Source organism: Triticum urartu, unplaced genomic scaffold (genome assembly GCF_003073215.2).
Source record: "Triticum urartu cultivar G1812 unplaced genomic scaffold, Tu2.1 TuUngrouped_contig_8601, whole genome shotgun sequence".
Lineage (NCBI taxonomy): Eukaryota > Viridiplantae > Streptophyta > Magnoliopsida > Poales > Poaceae > Triticum > Triticum urartu.
In genome coordinates, this window is record NW_024119568.1 from 1 (window position 1) to 22377 (window position 22377).

The 22377-nt window shown below is 39.8% G+C and overlaps 1 protein-coding gene and 1 long non-coding RNA gene across 2 annotated transcripts; one reads left to right on the top strand and one right to left on the bottom strand.

Moving 5' to 3' along the window:
• Positions 1–5171: 5171 nt before the first annotated feature.
• Positions 5172–6107, top strand: LOC125531967. The gene is made up of 2 exons (XR_007293649.1): positions 5172–5351; positions 5761–6107. It is a non-coding gene; the product is annotated as an uncharacterized LOC125531967 (long non-coding RNA).
• A 1850-nt stretch (positions 6108–7957) lies between these two features.
• On the bottom strand, positions 7958–10500 carry LOC125531968 (myb-like protein I). The gene is made up of 3 exons (XM_048696161.1): positions 9866–10500; positions 9453–9686; positions 7958–8825 (listed from the first exon to the last, which is right to left on the bottom strand). Exons 1-3 carry the CDS (start codon positions 10447–10449, stop codon positions 8354–8356), a joined length of 1290 nt encoding a protein of 429 aa, XP_048552118.1. The 5' UTR covers positions 10450–10500; the 3' UTR covers positions 7958–8353.
• Between the last annotated feature and the right edge of the window lie 11877 nt (positions 10501–22377).

Sequence of the window (22377 nt, forward strand, 5' to 3'; positions counted from 1 at the left end):
GTAGGGAAACAAGAGTTAGGGTTGGTTTCGGACCCCTCCTCCAAGGGCCACGAAATTCCCCCTCTCTTCTCCATATATACAGCCCTTAAGGCATTGTTTATACTTTGGGTTTTGTTTAGATTAAAAGTTTGCCATAGCTGCAACTTCGCATACTTCGTTTGTGTCCAATGACCAGACCAAGACATCACAAAACCCTACCTTCATTAATAAAGCTTTCCTCTTTTATTCGCAATATCCAGATTGCAATCTCAGTTTCTTGCGTGTTCTTCATTTGCTCGCAGGAATAGACCCTCGTAGTCAGGTTGATCGTGCTCCAGCGTGGTCAATAACCCTCGGAAGTTGGTTTAGAGATTGCTAAGGCGCGACGTCTTCACACGTTCGTAGTCAGATCGTCAAAGTCGACTCCCACAGAAAACGATATCTATCTCATCGAAACATCGGGACACCTTCGCCTCTATCATGATGTTCTCAAACTTTTTCAACTTTCACGCAATACATGAGCGTGAGCCATGAACATAGCACTATAGGTGGAATAGAATGGTGGTTGTGGAGAAGACAAACAGGAGAAGATAGTCTCACATCAACTAGGCGTATCAACGGGCTATGGAGATACCCATCAATAGGTATCAATGTGAGTGAGTAGGGATTGCCATGCAACGGATGCACTAGAGCTATAAGTGTATGAAAGCTCAACAAAAGAAACTAAGTGGGTGTGCATCCAACTTGCTTGCTCACGAAGACCTAGGGCAATTTGAGGAAGCCCATCATTGGAATATACAAGCCAAGTTCTATAATGTAAAATTCCCACTAGTTTATGAAAGTGACAACATATGAGACTCTCTATCATGAAGATCATGGTGCTACTTTGAAGCACAAGTGTGGAAAAAGGATAGTAACATTGTCCCTTCTCTATTTTTCTCTTATTTTTTTATTTGGGCCTTCTTATTTTTGGCCTCTTTTTTTTCGTCCGGAGTCTCATCCCGACTTGTGGGGGAATCGTAGTCTCGATCATCCTTTCCTCACTAGGACAATGCTCTAATAATGATGATCATCACACTTCTTTTTTACTTACAACTCAAGAATTACAAATCAATACTTACCACAAAATATGAATCTATGTGAATGCCTCCGGCGGTGTACCGGGATATGCAATGAATCAAGAGTGACATGTATAAAAAATTATGAACGGTGGCTTTGCCACAAATACGATGTCAACTACATGATCATGCATGGCAATATGACAATGATGAAGCGTGTCATAATAAACAAAACAGTGGAAAGTTGCATGGCAATATATCTCAGAATGGCCATGCAAATGCCATAATAGGTAGGTATGGTGGCTGTTTCGAGGAAGGTAAATGGTGGGTGTATGATACCGGTGAAAAGTGCGCGGTAATAGAGAGGCTAGCAAATGTGGAAGGGTGAGAGTGCGTATAAACCATGGACTAAACATTAGTCATAAAGAACTCACATACGTATTGCCAAAATCTATTAGTTATCGAAACAAAGTACTACGCGCATGCTCCTAGGGGGATAGATTGGTAGGAAAAGACCATCGCTCGTCCCCGACCGCTAGTCATAAGGAAGACAATCAATAAATAAATCATGCTCCAACTTCATCACATAACGGTTCACCATACGTGCATCCTACGGGAATCACAAATTTCAACACAAGTATTTCTCAAATTCATAGCTATTCAACTAGCATGACTCTAATATCACCATCTCCATATCTCAAAATAATTATCAAGTATCAAACTTCTCATAGTATTCAATGCACTTATATGAAAGTTATTATTATGCCTAAAAGCAAATTACCATGCTGTTTAGGACTCTCAAAATAATATAAGTGAAGCATGAGAGATCAATTATTTCTATAAAATGAAACCACCACCGTGCTCTAAAAGATATAAGTGAAACACTAGAGCAAAAACTATATAGCTCAAAAGATATAAGTGAAGCACATAGAGTAACCACTTCAAGGTACTGTAATGAACTCATTCTTTAAAAGGTGTGTACAGCAAGGATGATTGTGGTAAACTAAAAAAACAAATACGCAAATCATACAAGACGCTCCAAGCAAAACACATATCATGTGGGGAATAAAAATATAGCTCCAAGTAAAGTTACCGATGAACGGAGAGAAAAGAGGGGATGCCTTTTGGGGCATCCCCAAGCTTAGGCTTTTTTGTGTCCTTGGATTTTACCTTGGGATGCCTTGGGCATCCCCAAGATTAGGCTCTTGCCACTCCTTGTTCCATAAGCCATCAAATCTTTACCCAAAACTTGAGAACTTCACAACACAAAACTTAATAGAAAATCTCATGAGCTCCGTTAGCGAAAGAAAACAAAACACCACTTCAAGGTACTGTAATGAACTCATTCTTTATTTATATTGGTGTTAAACCTACTGTATTACAAATTTTCTATGGTTTATAAACTCCATTACTAGCCATTGATTCATCAAAATAAGCAAACAACACACGAAAAACATAATGTATCAAAAACAGAACATTCTGTGGTAATTTCTATCAAACACATACTTCTGGAACATCAAAAAATTTAAAATAAATTTCTGGGTGTGAGGAATTTATCTATTAATCATCTACAAAGAGAACTAACCAAATAGCACTCTCCAATAAGAAGTTGTAGCTAATCACGTGAGCGCTAAAGTTTCTGTTTTTTACAGCAAGATCAAAAAGACTTCCCCCAAGTCTTCCCAACGGTTCTACTAGGCACAAACACTAATTAAACACAAAAAACACAACCAAAACAGAGGCTAGATAAATTATTTATTACTAAACATGAACAAAAAGCAAGAAACAAAAATAAAGTAGGGTTGCCTCCTAACAAGCGCTATCGTTGAACGCCCCTAACTAGACATAAAAGCGAGGATAGATCTAGGTATTTGCCATCTTTGGTAGGCAATCCATAGATGGCTCTCTAATAGATTCATATGGTAATTTAATTTTCTTTCTAGGGAAGTGTTCCATGCCTTTCCTTAACAGAAATTGGAATCTAATATTCCCTTCCTTAATATCAATGATTGCACCAATCGTTCTATGGAAAGGTCTACCAAGAATAATAGGACATGAAGGATTGCAATCTATATCAAGAACAATGAAATCTACAGGAAAATAATTCCTATTTTCAACAATAAGAACATCATTAATTCTTTCCATATGTTTCTTAATGGTGGAATCCGCAAGGTGCAAGTTTAAAGAACAATCATCAAATTCACGGAAATCTGGCAAATCACACAAAGTTTTTGGGATCGTGGAAACACTAGCACCCAAATCACACAAAGCATATCATTCATGATCTTTAATTTTAATTTTAATTGTAGGTTCTCACTCATCATAAAGTTTTCTAGGCATAGAAACTTCCAACTCAAGTTTTTCTTCATAAGATTGCATTAAAGCATCAACGATATGTTTAGTAAAAGCTTTATTTTGACTATAAGCATGAGGATAATTTAGCACGGATTGCAACAAGGAAATGCAATCTATCAAAGAGAAATTATCATAATTAAATTCCTTGAAATCCAAGATAGTGGGTTTCGTTGCTATCTAAAGTTTTTAACCTCTTCAATCCCACTTTTACCAATTTTTGCATCAAGATCTAAAAACTCCAAATTTTTGGGACGTCTTTTAACTAAAATTGACTCATCTCCAGTCCCATCATTATCAATATTCATATTGCAAAACAAGTATTTAATACGGGACACATCAATCACTTTTAGATTTTCATCCTTATTATCATGAAAACTAGAAGAACATGCTTTCACAAAGCAATCTTTCTTGGCACGCATCCTAGCAGTTCTTTATTTGCACTCATCAATGGAAATTCTCATGGCTTTGAGAGACTCATTGATATCATGCTTAGGTGGAATAGATCTAAGTATCAAAGAATCAACATCAAGAGAAATTCTATCCACGTTCCTAGCCAACTCATTAATCTTAAGCAATTTTTCTTCAATCAAAGCATTAAAACTCTTTTGCGAACTAATAAATTCTTTAATATTAAATTCAAAATCAAAGGGCATCTTATTATAATTTGCGTAAGAATTGTTGTAGGAATTACCATAATTATTAGAGTAATTACTAGGAAACGACCTAGAATAAAAATTACCTCTATACGCGTTGTTACCAAAATTGTTCCTACCAACAAAATTCACATCCATAGATTAATTATTATTCTCAATTAAAGTAGACAAAGGCATATCATTGGGATCAGTAGGAATACTCTTATTAGGAAACAATTTCATAAGTTCATCTATCTTTCCACTCAAAACATTAATCTCTTCAATTGCATGCACCTTTTTACTAGTAGATCTTTCAGTGTGCCATTGAGAATAATTAATCATAATATTATCTAGGAGTTTGGAAGCTTCTCGTAAAGTGATTTCCATAAAAGTGCCTCCCGCGGCCGAATCTAAAAGATTTCTAGAAGCAAAATTCAATCCAGCATATTTTTTTTGTATAATCATCCATAAATTCAAACCATGTGTAGGGCAATTACGTATCATTAATTTCATCCTCTCTCAATATTGTGCAACATACTCATGATCAAGTTGCTTAAAATTCATAATATCATTTTTAAGAGAGATGATCTTAGCGGGAGGAAAATAATTAGAGGTAAAAGCATCTTTGCACTTATTTCATGAATCAATACTATTTTTAGGCAAAGACGAAAACCAAGTTTTAGCACAATCTCTATGTGAAAACGGAAATAGTTTAAGTTTAACAATATCATTATCCACATCTTTCTTCTTTTGCATATCACACAAATCAACAAAGTTGTTTAGATGGGTAGCGGCATCTTCACTAGGAAGACCAGAAACGGATCTTTCATGAAAGATCCAGTAAAGCCGAAAACGTGTGCGGAAAAATAAAAAAATAAAATCTGAAGGGTGCGCCCAGAGCGCGACACGGGGCGGGCGGCTGAGAGCGCGCCAAGTGGCGCTCATCATTGCGAGGCTCCCGAAGGAGTGCTCGTTAACTAGTTGCTCCCGGAATTTCTGGCATCATGCTTATAGTTTCGTGATTTAATAAAAACAATATTTAAGGAAAAAAGTGATGAACAGTGTGCGGCCCAGTATAGACGTTTTGGAACTGCAAGGCCCATTGAATTCCTATGGTGCAGATCGACGCGACGTTCAGACGCGTTAAGCAGAGAGGCCGCAAGAAAACGGAAGCAGCAGCAGCGCGACCACGAGCTTGGATTTGGGAAAGATCATGCCGACGGCCGGCTTCCTCCACTGTCGCGCCGCCGTCCTCAGCGCCCCTGTTCTCTGGGGAGGAGCGCGAGCGGGCGGTGCGGCCTCACCGTCTCGGTCTCGTCCTCCAATGGTAGGTCTGCCTTTACCTGTCCCCCTTCTTGTATTTTCCTGTGGAATTGTTTGAGATCTTGGAGTTCAGTTCAACAATAGTAAGATGAGGTTCGAACCTGCTAGGAGCCGAATCTTAGTATTACGGCTCATACCGATTTCATGGTCCATTCTGAAGCCATAGCGGTTCGGTTGAATCCGATAAGATTTAATTCCAACTTCTTAGCTAATTATCCTTAGCTGGCAAAATTAGAGATCCAATTGGGCGTTGTTGAGATCAATCAGGTGTTGAATATACATGGCAGGATAGTTTCCTTATGCAATATTCAGTTACAAACTTGTGATTTCAGAAGTCTATTTCTGATGTTTAAGTTCAGACTGCGCGCTTGCACATACACTGAAGTAACAATGGTTCATATTTAACGGTGTAGGTGCAGCTGGGCTCTCCCCATTGAGTGACTCGGAGAAGAAATGCAGGAGCTCATGGACAGCATCCGTGTCATCAGCCTCAAAGTACCCGTGGGCTTTCCTTTCCTTTAACATTAATTTTTCCAAATTTATTTTCTTTTAGCTCATAAGATAAATTATGTCAGAACTAGAATTTTCTTATTTGGAATTGAGTACATACAAATAAAGTTATATAGAGTAGCTAATACATGGCCGACCACTGCTACTGAATTCAGTGATCTCCACACAGTTGTTTGAGGACGTTTGTGCTATGGTTGATTGAGATTCACTTGATTGAGTATGCACGTCAATATTCAAGTTGGGTTGTTCACATGCATGTTCTGCGTACAACATCACAAAGTACAGATGCATTTTTTGTCCACGAGATCCGTCACTATTATATCTAGAATGAGCTTTCCCAAGCTCATTTTGACATGTGAAAGCTATTCACCTGCGTTCCTCTGAATCAGTCTTAGTTCAAGGAACTGTGCCCTTATATGCCTGGATCAGGGGCTTTATAATTTCAACAGAGGCTCTATTATGTCTAAGATTGTATCTAATATAGGTCTAAACTAGGGCTTTACTTCTCTTGTCTTGGCCGTCGAAGTAGAAGGTGCCCCTTCTGGTTCCAGCACATGGGTATTTATACCCGGTCATGTGTCTATTGGACGCCTTCCTTTTCTGGTCTCCTGGTTGCGAACGCCTTGAGCCTCCCAATCTTGATCTCTGAATGGTGGACGTGTCGGCCTCTTTCCCGTGTGACTGGCGAACTCCCTTTCACTTGAGGCCTTGACATTAAGGAAGGAGGCGCCGTTATAGATGTTCTCTTTAGCATACAAGTTTTCCCCTTTTAGAGGTAAGATTAAGGGTTTGAGCGACTCTGAAGAGGGCATGGCATGATGCGGTATGGGGAATTTCAACTTCCCGCCGGCATAGACCAGGGCCGGTGAGTTGAGATTCCACCCATTAACGACCAACATCACAATGATGAGACCAAAGCAATGCATTAATCAAGATCGAGTAGCTCCCATCGCCCAACCTCTCTAGGAGGCACTTTTTAAAAGAAGTAACTGAAATTAGTATATAACAGTAGACAACAACAAGTCGATAGTTCAGTAAGAAAGAAATAAAAACTATACCTGTAAATCTGTATCTATTAATTCATATCAGAACACTTTCTAAACCACTATACATGACAGAAGCAACTTGCACGCATAAAAACAGTGCGAAGTCCAAAAAAATACCTAATTGAGGAAAACGACAAGGACATAACAAATGATTGAGTGCGTCTTTCTTCCTTGGCCTGAAGCACCCGTTTTTGTGGAATTGCTGATGGATGACCGAATCGCTTCAATAGCACCTCCACCTCATTATCTTGGACTAGCGGCATCTCCCACTTCGCCATCTCAGCCTCCTACTCTTTCTTCTCAACTGTACGTACTTCCAATATGTCCTTCCATGTCTCCACCTATTTGTATACTGATTACAGACTCCCCATAAATCCTCATGTTAATGGGAGAAAATACGATAGATATGAGCCAATGGTCCAATCTACAATGGTGCAAATGAACTTCAGGGGGACTGGATCAATTCCGGTAGCCAAATTAAGGAAAGAAAAACACTATCCAATGTTTCTTTATGAAATGACCCAGTCCGATAAATGTTCATCTACTAATTTCTTCTTTTGGCCGTCTCTGCCATTTCATATATAATCTTCCAAGCCTACGTCCCAACCTAGGTCTCTAAAAGAAGAAGTAACATGAAAATACCTCAATAAATGCCAATCGTGCCCCTGATCTCCTCATCCTCCATTCTCAGAGACACAAATTTAATATTATGGAGAGTGTTGGGATTTAAAATGATGGTGAGGGTAAGGTTTTTATAACTGATTGGTTTCTCTGTTTGACTCCCTAGTGACAAACTGCGAACTATAGTGACGGTGAAATATGAAATCCTTAATTTTAATTTATATCAACTCTATCATCATATTTTTATATTGGCATTACGTTGCCGCAACGTAGCAACACCAGACAATATTAATTACTAGGGTCTCTTGGACGAAAAACGGGAAGAGCCATCATGCATGCTTTAGATAAACTAATGTTAGTATAGTAGGATCTGACTATCGTGTAGAAGGTCTGATTTTCAAGTAATTCAGCAACTGAATCTTATTTGATTTAGTCAACCAATTTTTAATTTTTTGCTAAGATTCCTGTGCTTTTTCATGGGGTGATTACAATCTCGTAATCTAGGCAAATTATGATACAACAGTCAGGGCCACATATTGAGACATCATGTACGCTTTCATATGGCAATACAACAACAATATATAGTCTTACAAAATAAGGGAGATGGCAAACATTTTTTTTAGCATGAGAAACACTATTAAGATGATGAGACTATTGAAGGTGAAATACTTTTTATATATGGAAACAGAACTATTTATTCACTTATTAAACACACATGCCGGCCATAATGTCTTGTTGCCATCTTTAGGAGGACAGTCCGTTTATTCATGGACACATGCCTGGCTAGTATTCCAAACATGGCCCAAGCCTACGATCTACTACATCTTGTTCATACATTGCCAAGATAAAAATAAGCTGACCCTTGTTGGCCATCTGGCACATAGTTTTCTACCCCGTCCATAACAGCTGCAACAGAACCCATCATCTGCTGCTCACTCCACATTGGCTGATGACCCACTTGTTGATTATATATGGAAGGGGAGCACTGAGCTTGGTTGTTCATGACTGTTGACGAGCTCGTCGGAGCCTGCAACTTAAAGCTTGGGTCATTGTTGAGGCCGGTGAAAGAAAGGGCTTGCCGGGTGACAGAACTATTATTTGCTGCCAATAGCTCATTGTCATGGAGCCTGACATCATTGATGCTGTAACGCTTTGTCCCTGACGATGCCTTTTTCTGTATTCTCTTGAAAAACTTTTGTGCATGGCTTGAAACTTGGACAGGGGTCTTAGTGGTGACGAAGTGCTTGGATATGTTTTTCCAGTCGCCACGGCCATAGACTTCCAGCCCATAAAGAAATGACCTGTGAACATAATGTTCAAAAGAATTGTTAGGTTAAATTGTTTACTGAAAGATGAATTGTGCAGTTGTTTTACTGAAGCAACTAATATAGATTGAAGCAAACTACCAATTTGACAGGTTCAAACCACTACAACAACGCATGCTTACTTTTTTTTATTTACGGGTACTGGATAGAATATATGTATATCAGAAATCCATAAGTGAACTAACATTTTGTAGACAACCAAAACATATTACAAATTCAAAATTATCGTACCTCTATTTTTCTGTAGTGAAACGACAATCATTACAGGTTATTGATCTGTTTGATTGCGACAAGACGTACCATATCGGAATTTAATGGCCTATTTTACTGCCTTTCTAATTTTTAATCAAGGTCCAATCACATAAAAAATTTAAGACAAAAAGTAAAGTAAGAAAGAAAGTTCATCAATATCTAATTTGCAGGGATTAGTATTTATCAAAAATATAAACTGTAAACGTCCAGATATACATTTAGTAAAGTGCAATATCAATTTAACATACCTGCCTCATTGAATTAATTCGCAGAGCTTAATTATCATATGTTGATTTTAAATAAAGAACAACTAAAACTACATGACAAGGAAGAATATAGGTATCGACTAACTTGTGTTCCTCTTTGGTCCAAAACTTTCGTTGATGTGCGGCAACAGCTGGTCGATCAACGGAAGTATTGTTCTCCAAGACCACCATCTTGTTCTTGTCTACCATCATCGGAGCCTCCTCCGTCTTCCGGATTCTTGTATCCTCCAGTCTGCAACGAAATGAAAATCCATTATCATCCATGGTTGTGTCGTCATCCTCTTGTGCCTCAAAGTTTTCATTAACAAGGCCGCCCATGCTGTAAATGGAAATTGACAGTGTCCAGTGTACATTTAGTAAAGTACAATATCATCACCAACATAAGCTACTGATCTCACATAATAAATATGCACAACATTCTTAATTGGTATATGTTCACTGAAAACAAACAACAATTAAAACTACATGACAAAGGAGAGCATGCAACCATGGACGAACCTGTGTTCCTCGTCAGTCCAAAAACCCCATTGATGTGTGGCAACAACTGGTTGGTCTATGGAAATATTGTTCTCCAACACCTCCATCTTGTTATTGTCTGCCATCAGCGGTGCCTCACCCGTCACCGTGATCCCCCTATTCTCCATAGGACAACCAAAGGACAATCCATTATTGTCCATGATTGTTGCTTCCTCTCGTACACCGAAGTTTTCATTCGCATGGTCGCCCATGGTGTACATACCGTGTGTGCTGCTAGCACCATTCTCCTCCATTGGTAGCTCATAGTTACCGTTGACAGGGTCACAAAAGGTGAAAATGTTTTGCGGGCTACCACTAGTAACATGGGTCCCCTCCCTCCATTGGGTCATATGCATTTCCACGGCGAGATTAATATAAAGATCTGTTACCTGTTTCATGGTCTTTGAAGGGAACAATGCATGGAGAGAATTCACGATGTAGTTGTGCTTCTTGTTCTTGTCATCGTTACTGTCATACATGATTTTGTTGGTATTGAGCCTAGCAATGAGTGAGCATGCCTCCTCTACCTCGGATGAGGTCCACCCCTGGTTGACTATTGGATCCATGAGAAAGTGGGTAGTTGACCGCTATAGAATTATGAGGAGTATGAACTATGAAGATGGGTTATAGCTTGGGGATGGAGACTGGGGAGTAAGATAGTGTATTTATAGCCCTCTTGTGTGCAGTCCTACTTTTGCTAATTAATTTGTCTCATTTATAGTTTGTCGGTCCATACTAAAGTAGATTGAACTATAGTTAAGATATTTAATTCTTATGACCCTATGAGGAACATCCCAAACTATTTTAAGTTGACCTTGACATTGTGTCTTTCTTTGAAAAAAAATCTTTTCTTATTTTGCCAATGCAAATAATTGCCACGGGCCTCCAAATATACTCAAGATTGCTAGAAACAACACACGCAGGCCTATTGAGTATTGAACAATTTCGGCGTAGATAGATAGGACACGCATCTTGTGCGCATGCATGACATGTGTTCTCATCTTCGAGTGCAAGACCCAAACCATGGTTTCTGCCGCTCTCAAATATGCAAAGCACACAGGATCTAATTCGGTTTTGGCTGCTAGTGACACGTACATCAAGGGAGTTTTATTGCATACACATTTGCAAATAATTGTTTAATATCTCCCCACAATAACTAGGCTACATATATGATTCACACATTACCAGCGAAGGTAATCATATCTTTTCTCTTAATTTTGGTGACCATTCTTCCCACATCCAACTTACGAAATTCCATCTATAGGCAGATTTCTTGGCTTAGGTCATTTAATGACACTTCATGGTAAAAAGATTCAATACACGGGCCAATCAATTGTGTACATATCTACATGTCTTTTTTATATGTATATATATAGATACAAATTAATAACCCATGAAATCAATAAATTTTACACACTTATCTTCCATCTCTCTCTCTCTCAAAATAATTTCGAGATTTCTACGTGATATACACAAACAGAGATGTTTTAAAATGGAAATAGGTTTTTTAAGTGCATGATGCATCGTCTAGCTATCATATGGGACCACGTGCATACTCATGCACTCATATGCCATGTTTCAGCCATGTTCATAAATGGCTTTTGCTTCGTAGTTTTAAACTCAGTTTTAATACTGTGTATAAGTTAATAAACTAGATTATAGAAAAGGCATCAATGATAACGGGCTTCACAACTGTATATTTTTTCTAATGAAGGAAAAAGATTAGAACGTTCGAGTATTAACTTTCAGCCAATTGTTACGCCAGATTGCTAACTGGTAAAATTATAGGAGGTTAAATTCTAACCGTAGCATTATGAAGCATGCCAACACCAAATCTACATCACTGGAGCAGGTAGTCCTGATAACTACAGTCGGGAAGTCGCTTGATGTTGCTTGAGATACCAGTGACAACAATTTGAAGCACAAACCTTCAACACGGAGAACAAGGCGAAGGCCAGGCGAGGGGACCCAACCTACCACGTTGATGATATAAGCTCCATACCATGACTTATCGACGAGAGTACCAGTGCCACAGTGGATCGATGTGGAAGCATTGTAGTTGACGACTCTCCCTCCCACCTCCACCGTTATGGTAGATATAAATTGTCTTTTTATCCAGTTTCAATTATTTTGCTCAATGGATTCTATCTTAAACATACATTTCTAACATAATAAAACTTTTTATTTCCTTATATTGAGCCAAAAAGGAGAAATAAATGGATTTCTAGTCAAATGCAGCAATTTGCAGAACTAGTCTGGGCTGCTTTTGTAACCGGATGGTGTTTTTGCAACAATCGAGGGTGTTGGTTCACTTTTGGTCCTCCTTTTCAAAAACATACACAAGCAAAACGACTACTGGTTTCACGTCAACAAGGCATATATTCGTTTTTTCATTTTCCAATTTTGTTTAAATATATTGTACAATTTTTTGTTTTAGTTTACCATCTTCACTTCCTTTTTATTGTTGATTCCCTTTCTTCTTAGTTTTTTTAATCATTTATTATGTACCCTACATAGGGCACTCCCTTTATGTTTTGTTCTTTATTGTATCTTTTCCACTTGCTGATTTGTTCATTATTTTTGTTACGCATTCCTAAGGTAGTCCACAAACCTTTTATTATTGCTTCTAGTGTGTTGTCGAACAACCACATCAATATTTTTAAGATGGTGTGTGTGAAGTTATTTAATTAGTATTCAACATGGAAATTTGAAATATTTTAACTCATCAAGAATACTTTTTCACAAGGATGGATAATTTAGTTTTGTTGGATAAATGAACCCCTCTGATCATGAAACATTTTTTGTCATATATAACTATTTTTTATAAACTAGGGGAACCAAATGCATTTCCACCTCACTCTATCGTCTGACACCTCTCTCCAAAGAAAGGTGCCTAAGATTCTTGCATAAGTGCCACCACCAGGTTCACTCTCCTCTAGGGGCCTTTCGGTGCCATTGAGGTGGGGGAACCCTTGTTGACATAACCGAATATTTTCTTTAGTAGAGTTATAAACAACTAAGATTTAATAGTATGTATGCTCTCAAACGAATCATGAAAATATGGTAATCCTATTGTCAAAATATGTCCGTGCATTAGTGTCATGGAATTGTCACGGCAGATGTCCTAATGTGAGGACTTAGTCGTGAGGCCAACGCATCTATGTGATAGCTTGAGAGGGGTTGAGCGGAATTGAGAGACGCAACACAAGACAAGGATTTAGGCAGCTTCGGGTCCCGGGAAACATTATCCGGTAATAACCCTACATGCTGTTTGTGGCTAGGTCTCATTATCATCACGAGAGAGTCGCCGGTAAAACGGCTCTTTTTGTCTAGCCCTTAAGATTCTTTCTTCTTCCTTATCCCTCTTTGGGGAAGCCTGCCCCTCCTTATATAAGTTAGAGGGGTGGGTTACATGTGGAGTCCTGTTAGGATTAGGACTAGTCTACCTTCTAATACAAACCCGATACAAATCCGAGTATTAACTCCTTGTAGGTAAATATTCCTCACGCCTTTCCTCTTAAACTGGCCGACCATTAACATAAACCGGCCTCTGGGCCTTGGGCCTTGTCATCCGTCTGTCCCGCCCGCTGGGTTACCAATGAGTCATAACGTTCAGACATGTTGCTTGTAAACCATCTCGTCAGGGCGGGTCGCCAGTGAATTGCCAAGTGTCAACTGGGTCTCAAGTAAACCGTCAAGCCCGGCCGGGTCATACCGCGGGGTATATCCCCGACAATTAGTAAAAAAACATGACACATCTTGTTGATAAAATCAAGAAACATACAACTAAAGATAGCTTTTCCTGTTTTTTTAGCACAACTTTTATGTTTTTGTCGAAGATTCTTACTTATTTTTGGTAAATTAGGTAAAGTACCTAGAATTAGGGTTTCTACTTCGAAAATATGTTTGTGTTTTAACGTCACACTCCCATCGGTCCGTCCCATGGACGAGATCGCGCACGCACACAGAAATGCCCTAACATGCTTCTAGCGACTGGAAGTTATTGGCTTGATTTTGTCGAGGCGAGTAGTTGGAGAGTTATTATACCAAAATCTAGATCCGTTAAGGAAGAATGATGTTTTATCAGTTGTAAATTGTTGTTACTGAACTCATTGAGAGTCTATTATAGTATTAGTATTAGAGAAATAAAATAGCTATGACCTTAAGACAAACCCCTAAATTAAGAAAGTGGGCCCATGGATCTTCCCACTCCAAAATTTCTAGGCATACTCTCACCTAAAGAGGTGAGGATTGCACTTCATCGGGTCGGAGAAAACAAGTTATGTTGTACCTTGGGTTGGCTTGCAAACAGATTTTCCTCCATTATCCTTGGGCTTCTTAGGCATTTCTAGATCTAGGTTGTGCTTGTCGCAAATAAAAAATTATAGTTGCTTCACTAGCATCTTTGCCTTCATAATGCATAAATCAATTTTTTTTGTTCATTTTGCAATGGTGATACGTTTTGTTGTCCCCAAAAGCTACACAAGAATAAAGATAGTTCAAAAATAAAAATTGTTGTAATATAAGTTATAACCATTACAAATAACCATTTTCCTGCATGTAACAATTGGTCCATATAAAATAAGAAGAATAAACATACGGTAACACTATTTATCCATATACCTAGATTTTTGTAAATTTGTCACTAGATTTTTGTTGGTGATACAAAAATGGACAATATAATTGTATATTGGTAAATATCTACATATACCTAATCCTAGGTACAAAAATATGTCAATCATGCATAGTAGTAGTATGTGTGGTCCGGGGTCCTTTGATCTACACAAATTTGAAGTGTCACCATAGCATCATGCCTCCGGTCCATCTGCACCGATGTCATATCCTCACCGGTCGCTTCCTATGCTGAAGCACGACCCAAATAATATGATGGAGGAAGTGCGCAAGAGCAGGCAACACTACATGGCCACAGGGTGTGGAAGGATGCTGATGAGAGAGATACGGCATGTGAGGATAATGCTTATTGGGAAGCATGCTCGATAGGGGAAGAGGAGGTGGTAGCTCATGAATATTTGAGGGTGCACAATTTTTTATCTGCACGTGAACTTGTATGGGTTTTGACCCATCGACGAGTTTCTTCATCATTTAAAAGAGAAGCTTAAATACCATGGTGTAGAGCGAGGTTGGCGAGATGAGATTCCACCCATCAATGGCCAGCATCAGACTAAATTAACTGAAAGAGCATGGTCGCCCCATCTTTGGTTTTGGTAATTTATGACAATCCCTACGGACTAATGGTTGCTTAGAGATACTTGAAGGGTTTGTCCATAGGAAATTCTTGAAGATCATATGTTGGCTTGAAGGCAGGTTATTGATGACCAAGGTGTTATTCAAGGAGTTATCCAAAGAATGGTCATGTGAGAGTTGAGCCTATTGAAAGCATGTCTTGAAGAAGAAGATTATCTGAACACTCATGTTTACCTTCAAGACATCATCCATGGACAGTGAGAAGAAAAGGTTCAAGGTTGAGTTGTGCAAGTTCAATAGGAGCATCACTATGAGATCACATGCTTGAATCTTGCCATCCATTCTGGTGATAATGGACAAGTGAATATATGCCTATGAGATTATCTCCCATAGTGGTGTACGGGGGAGGAATTTACTAGTCTTCATCCAGGCAACACAATCAATAAAGGTGATCCAACTTGAGGAGGTCAAGATTGTCATCATCTAGCCAAGCTATTACCTTGATAGGTTTTCTATCTTACTATTCTAATGGTGTTAGTTCAAAGACCGGGTTATAGGATCAATATCCGTAATATCAAGGTGGGATCTCGAATGAGTAAATTAATCATATTGTTCGTAGAGAACTCAAACTTTGCATCCTTGGCATCATATTTCTTGGTTCTTGTTTGGCTTTCTATTTGTGAGTCTTAGAACCTGTGGTTATCTTCATGACAAGATCAAGTTCATCGAAAATGGGTTTTCCTATGCATCTTTAATTTTATTTTTTATATGATTTGTATTTCTCTAGTCGTTAGCGTTCTATCAAGCTTGAGTTTTTCGAAATTAGAGTTCATTTGCAAAAGTTATGAAAGTTCTAATTTTACATGTTTTCTGTAGTCTTTACCTGGTCTAGTTATACTGCTCGTGCTAGTGGTTGTACCGCTCCTTGGAGTGGACACAACTATGCACAGCTTGGCGGTTGTATTGTGTTCCTTGGCGGTTGTACCACTACTTTCTTGAGCGGTACTACCGAACCAACTACCGGTCCAACTACCATCCGAGAAGTGATTCCCTTGGGTTTGCCAGCGGTGCTCAGGCGGTGGCCTAGCGGTTGTTCTAGTTATTTTCATAATAACCGATAAAACCGGGCAACCGGACGGTTCTACCACTTTGTTCACCCTGGCAACCCTTGTAGCTGGGCCGCAGCTCCAAGTTTCATGCCTGTACCGCTCCAGTGTATTCTACACTATAACAGTTAGATTTGTGGGGGCCTATTTAAGGGGATCTTCTTCCCCAACGGTGCTCACATTTTTGGAGCACACTTTCTTCTCCATTGTTGAACTCCAAAAGCTTTGCCTTCTCTCTATTCCTCCCTTGAATCTTGCATCTTTTTTATAGAAAAGAGAGAGATGACCTGGATCTACATTTTCACCAATCCGTATCTCCTCTAAGTGAGGGGAACCTTGTGGATCTAGATCTTGGAGTTCTTTGTGTTCTCCTCCTTTGTTCTTCCTTTGATATTCCTCCATAGCATTAGTTGTTTGGCGAGATTTGGGAGAGAAGGACTTGAGCACTCTATGTTCTTGCCATTGCATTTGGTGCATATGTTTGATTCATAGGAGTGAAAGTTAAGAAGCTGATTTTTACTCTTGGGTGCTTGGTAACCTAGAGCTTGTTCCTCTTGGGTGCTTGGGGGCCTGCATTTGGTGTTGTTGCAAACCTCAATCATTGTGGTGTAAAGCTTCGGGCAAGCTTCAGGAGCCTCCAATTAATTTGTGGAGATTACCCCTGGCAATTTGTATGGGTTCGGTAACCGCCATCGAGCATTTCTAATTGTAGGGGTTTGATGACTGCCCTCAAGGGTCCCTTAGTGGAGTCACGACACCTTGCATTGTGTGAGGGCATGGGGATAATACAGTGAACCATTGTGGCGCTTGGGAGCATTGTGCATCCACACCGCTCTAACGGAGATTATCATCCACAAGGGTATGAACTTCAGGATACATCCTCGTCCCCGCTTGCCTCGGTTATCTCTTATACCCGAGCCCTTTACTTATGCACTTACTTTGATAGCATTCATGATTCGAGTTATATATCTTGATATCACATAGTTGTTTATCTTTTTTACCATAAGTTGTTGGTGCACATAGTTGAGCCAAGTTTTATTTAGGTTTTGTGCTTGATAAATTAAATGCTAGTTTTATACCGTATCTGTTCAAGCCTAAACCGTAATAATTCTAAAATGGCTATTCACCCCCTCCCCTCTTGACGAGATCCACGTCCTTTTAGTAATGCGGTAATTATGACCGCATAGCTTCCATCACTCAATCTTTCTAGGAGGCACCATTTAAAAGAAGTAACTTACATAACAAGATAACGGTAAAAAACAATAAATATATAATTAAGTAAGAGAAAAAAATAAATCTATAAATGTTTCTTTATTAAATCATATATGAACACTTGCTTAATCACTATACATGACAGAAGCACCATGCATATCCAAAAATAGTGCAAGGACAAAAGAATATCTAGCTGGGAAAAACGACAAGGACGTAAAGAATGATTGAATATTTATTGCTTCCTTGGTCCAAAGCGCATGTTTTTTTGGCATTGGTGATTGCGGACCGAACTTCTTCCTAGCACCTCCAACTCATTATCTCGACTAGCGACAGCTCCCGCATCTTCATCCGTGACTCCAACTCATTCTACTCAACTACATACCTATACTTCCAATATGTCCTTACATGTCTCCTTCTATTAATATTCTAATTGAAGAGTCCCCATAAAATTTCTTGGTAATCAAAGAAATAAGAATTATCCGAGCCATCAATTCAAGTTAGAATAGCATAGTTGAACTTTAGGGGAATTGGCTCAACTCACACGTTAAAAGGAATGAAATAAAAACACTATCCAATGTTTCTTTATGAAAAGACCGGTTCCCATAAATGCCCATAACTCCATATACCAATTTCTTCTTTTGGCCATCTCGTCCATTTAGTTTATATTCTCCCATGTGCGCATCCCAACCCAAGGTCTTGAGAGAAAAAAGAACGCGAATGACAACTTTTAAGTTGTTGTTTACATCTTGTTTGTAACATATATATTCGAGGCTTTTAGTGAATTCAACATTCACATCCAGTATACAACCATATTATGAAGAGTGGCAGAAGCAAAGTACATTGGTCTGAACTCTATGGACAAATCCTAAGCCAAAGGCCTCGAAAATCCACTCCCTAACCATTCCTTTTTAAAGGGTCTCCCGTTCTCGTGCCACCGCCATCTGATAAATTTAGGTCCCCTTGTCTCTGGCTTCCATCTTGGCGCTAAGAGGTGGCAGACCTCGGATCTCCAAGACTTCTATGTTCTTCGTCAATGGAAGTTTCATTTTCCCAGAATGTATCCTAATTTTGGCCTAATTCTTCTTCTGATGACCGATTCAACCTCTGATAAAAAAGATAGACTGTGGTTCTATTTCATCTCTTCAACAAGTTTAGTAATAAGCATAACGGCCCTATTGTTCCGATGGAGAGAAGAACCTATAAATAGCTTTTGGGGAAATTTCCAAATGAACAATTTCAACGAAATCTTTCAATTTCTAATTTAATTATGTTCAACTTTATGTATTCATCTATCCGTATAGTACATTGAATGTACAAAAATGGCTATAACAGGGTTTCTGTTATTTGTATTAACAGCTACTCTAGGGGGAATGTTTTTATGTGATGCTAACGATTTAATAACTATCTTTGTAGCTGCAGAATGGTTTAGTTTATGTTCCTAACTATTGTCTGGATATACCAAGAGAGATCTACGGTCTAATGAGGCTACCACTACTAGGAAAAGGGCTATAGATGATATGGCCACTAATGGTGCACCAGACATGTGGTGCGCCATTAGTATATACTAATGGTGCACCACATCCACGGTGCGCCATTAGTAACAAATTTTCTTTTCATTTTTTTTTCAAAACTAGTAATGGCGCACCAGTGGATAGTGCGCCATTACTAGTTTCACCACATCCACGGTGCGCCACTAGTAAATTTTTTTCAAATTTTTTTATTTATGTTTTCAAAACTAGTAATGGCGCACTGTCAACTGGTGCACCATTACTAAGTTTTTTTCAAAAAAAAATTCAGAATTTGTTTTATTTTTTTTCAAAACTAGTAATGGCCCAAAACTTCCATCGAATGCACCCCCCCGTGGACCGCCTTTTCAGTTAAAAATAAATAAAAGAAATTGATGGAAATGTCAAAAAAACAAAAGAAAATAAGTTTCCCATGTGATATGTGGTCTAGTTGTTGGGAAAATTTACAAATATGAATTTCGACTTTATTTGCAAAATCTCTCTGGAATTTGTAAAATGGGCATAACTTTTGCATATGAACTCGGATTAAAAAGTTTTCTATATGAAAAATCGTCTACTCGAAAAGTTACATCCAAATTTAACGGGAAAACCCCGTTAAACATTTTCAAAATCCCCAAAAACCTAACAGAAAAAAGTCACGGGGCTTTTAAGATCCGGAGGCAAAAAAATTCAAAAAATTTCAAACTTACCAGTGGCGCACCGTATGCCAGGTGCGCCACTAGTAACAGAAAAAAAATTGGTTTCGAAATTTTTTTTGAATTATTTTTCAAAATATGATACGTAATATGACCGGGAAGTTTGAAATATTTTTTCAAAATTTCATCATACTCATGAACTAAGTCGTCGACATCAGCAAGGGTTAATAGGATTGATATGATAGATATATCAACAAGTGCCTATGAAGTGAGGTGGTGTAGTGTGAGGATGGGTGACCTTCTGGGAAGTTTGACCACAGAGTGCGATTTGACTTGAGATTAAGCCATAGTGACCCGAGATTAAGAAAAAAAATTAATTTTTTTTTGAAAAATATTGCTACTAATGGCGCACTCCTGCGTGGTGCGCCATTAGTGGCGTGGTGCTAGTGGCGCACCTGTAGTGCGCCATTAGTAGCGAAAACATGACTTGGGTTTAAGCTTTCCCCAGCCCCTTTTCATCAATGGACTCCTGACGTCTATGAAGGAGTGTGGTTTGTTCGACAAATTCCTACCTCTACAGTGATCATCATAGTTTTGTGAGAATTAATTTTCTCTTGTTCTTTTGGCGGTGCCATGAGGTTAGAGAGTTTTATGTCCACGTAGATCCAATTATTTGGACCTGATGTGTTATGTTGTTGTGTCAAGCTTTTTTGTTGGTCTGATTCTTTGTGAATGTGAAATCTTTCATCGACATCATGATGAAGATATAGTGATTTGACGGCTTGCACTTCTAGGGGATCATCCCCGGCCCAAGTACGTTCATCCATCAAGGCTTACCATCTTTCTAGGTGGGCTACTCAAGGCATTTTGAAAAACCATTATTGGTAATGTTCATGTGGGTGAAAGAAGGACAACATCGTTGCTCCAGTCCAATTGAAGCCTCTTTACCGAAGTCTTTGGAATATTTCTTCGAGCAGAAATTGATACCGTGAAGAAGGTGATTTCAAGAAATTTCATTGTAATTCTTAGTCATAGAAGTTACTTTGTATTTTCTTGGATTTTAGGTCAAAATTACTTTACCTGTAATTGTTATGAGTATGAATAAAGTTATAGGTGTTTCAAGAGAAAAGCCATTCCTTTGTATGTGTTTCTCTAAGTCGATACTTCCAAAGATTATCCTCTGGTACTAATGAGCCACATGGGGTTATTCATACTCGGAGAACAAACCTAGTTTGAACAGTTTGGAGCCATTTTTTTGTTTCAGGACAACTGTGCCATTTCACTTTGAAACACACTTAGATAACTAGATATTTCATTGATTAAAAAGTGTTGCTAGAAATTCGCTTGCTAAATTGAGGCCATGTTCAGGACAAATTTTGGGTGGAGTCATTCTCAGAACTACCATTGAACATTGACCCGTAACTTCCTTTCTTTGGCAACATGTCGTCCCCATGGGTCTCCCATTTCGTTCCTGGCGGCAGCCACAGGGTGGTTGTCGGTGCAACAAACCCTGAGTTTGTTGACCAACCATGCACATGCACAACATCAAGACTGAAGCACCAGCTGAAAACAGAGATTGGAAGACCAAGAGAATTGAAGAACCAACATGCAGCTCAGGAGAACCAAGACTGAGCCTAGGAAGCAGGATATCAAGAAGAGAAGGGCCTCCCTTGCTGGGCAGGCGAGCTCGGCAACGGGCTAGGCCACCACCAGAAGCAAAGCAACCAAGGCTCCCCAGCAGAGCCTGCCAGGGCTCGCGGGGGTAGAACCGCCCAACCAACCACTCAAGCATGACCCACATCATCAACCAGTGCGGTGTCAAGCCGCAAGATGATTAAGTGGTAGCCATTTGCCACATGGCAGCCATTTCCTACAGAGAAGCCTAAAGATGACACCTGTCCTGTGACGTGTCAAGAGAGCAGGTGCAGAGCTGGCAAGATAGCCTGGCAGGCCTTGCCGGGCGCCCAGTGATGTGACACTAAGCGGTGCTTTAATGCACCCTGTCAGCCCACAGAGTTAGCTATGATAGCACTGTTTGTTATCATATTAGTGGATAATCACCACTTTGCCATTGTGGTGACCCCTTAATCTATAAAAGGAGGCCCATGACACTCGTAGGGGGGGGGTTAGAAGGTTGGAAAATTAACAACCCCAAGCCACCACATACACGTAGTAGCCGCAGGCAAACCTTGCCGAGAAAGTGTACTACGCACCACCACATCCATTCTTCCATCAATCCACTAAAGCAGGAGTAGGGTCTTAAGCCTCGCAGCGACCCAAACCTGGGTAAATCAATTGTGTGCTCTCTGCCGCGCAGTCGTACGCTGGTCTGCTCTTTGTGCAACGCGTCGTCCCCCTGCCGAACCAGCAAGGGGCCACCCGGTCCCATAGGTCGCCGCGGAAATCCCTCGACATCTTTGGCGCGCCAGGTAGGGGGAGCGCTTGCGTGAACCTGAAAGTGCACGTTGCACGTCATCTTCATCGCCATCTTCATCTTTGATAGAGCCATTGACCATGGAGCCCAAGAAGAAATCTGGCACTTCAGCTCACCTTTCCACCTCAATGGCTTCCCCACCCGCGGCCTCCAACTCTGCTGGGAACACGGGATCTCGCGAGGATGTGGATGCCGCTAGGGGAATGAATGGAGTGGGTGGCACCATTACCGCCGCCCCCGCGGCCGAACGGGAGCCATAACTAACAGAGGAGAACAACATCAGCAGCGTCTCCGCGGTCAAGCTCCGCATGGTACGGGCGAGGGGGGCACTCCATCTGTGCCCCCTCCTCTCGCCGACGAGGACAACCGCGGCAAC

Excerpts from the sequence above, each read along its gene's own strand:
- LOC125531968 (XM_048696161.1), bottom strand. The coding sequence starts at position 10,449 with ATGGATCCAATAGTCAACCAGGGGTGGACCTCATCCGAGGTAGAGGAG. Across the intron at positions 9,687-9,865 it reads TGGACTGACGAGGAACACAG|CATGGGCGGCCTTGTTAATG; the intron begins GTTCGTCCATGG and ends TTCCATTTACAG. Across the intron at positions 8,826-9,452 it reads TGGACCAAAGAGGAACACAA|GTCATTTCTTTATGGGCTGG; the intron begins GTTAGTCGATAC and ends TTATGTTCACAG.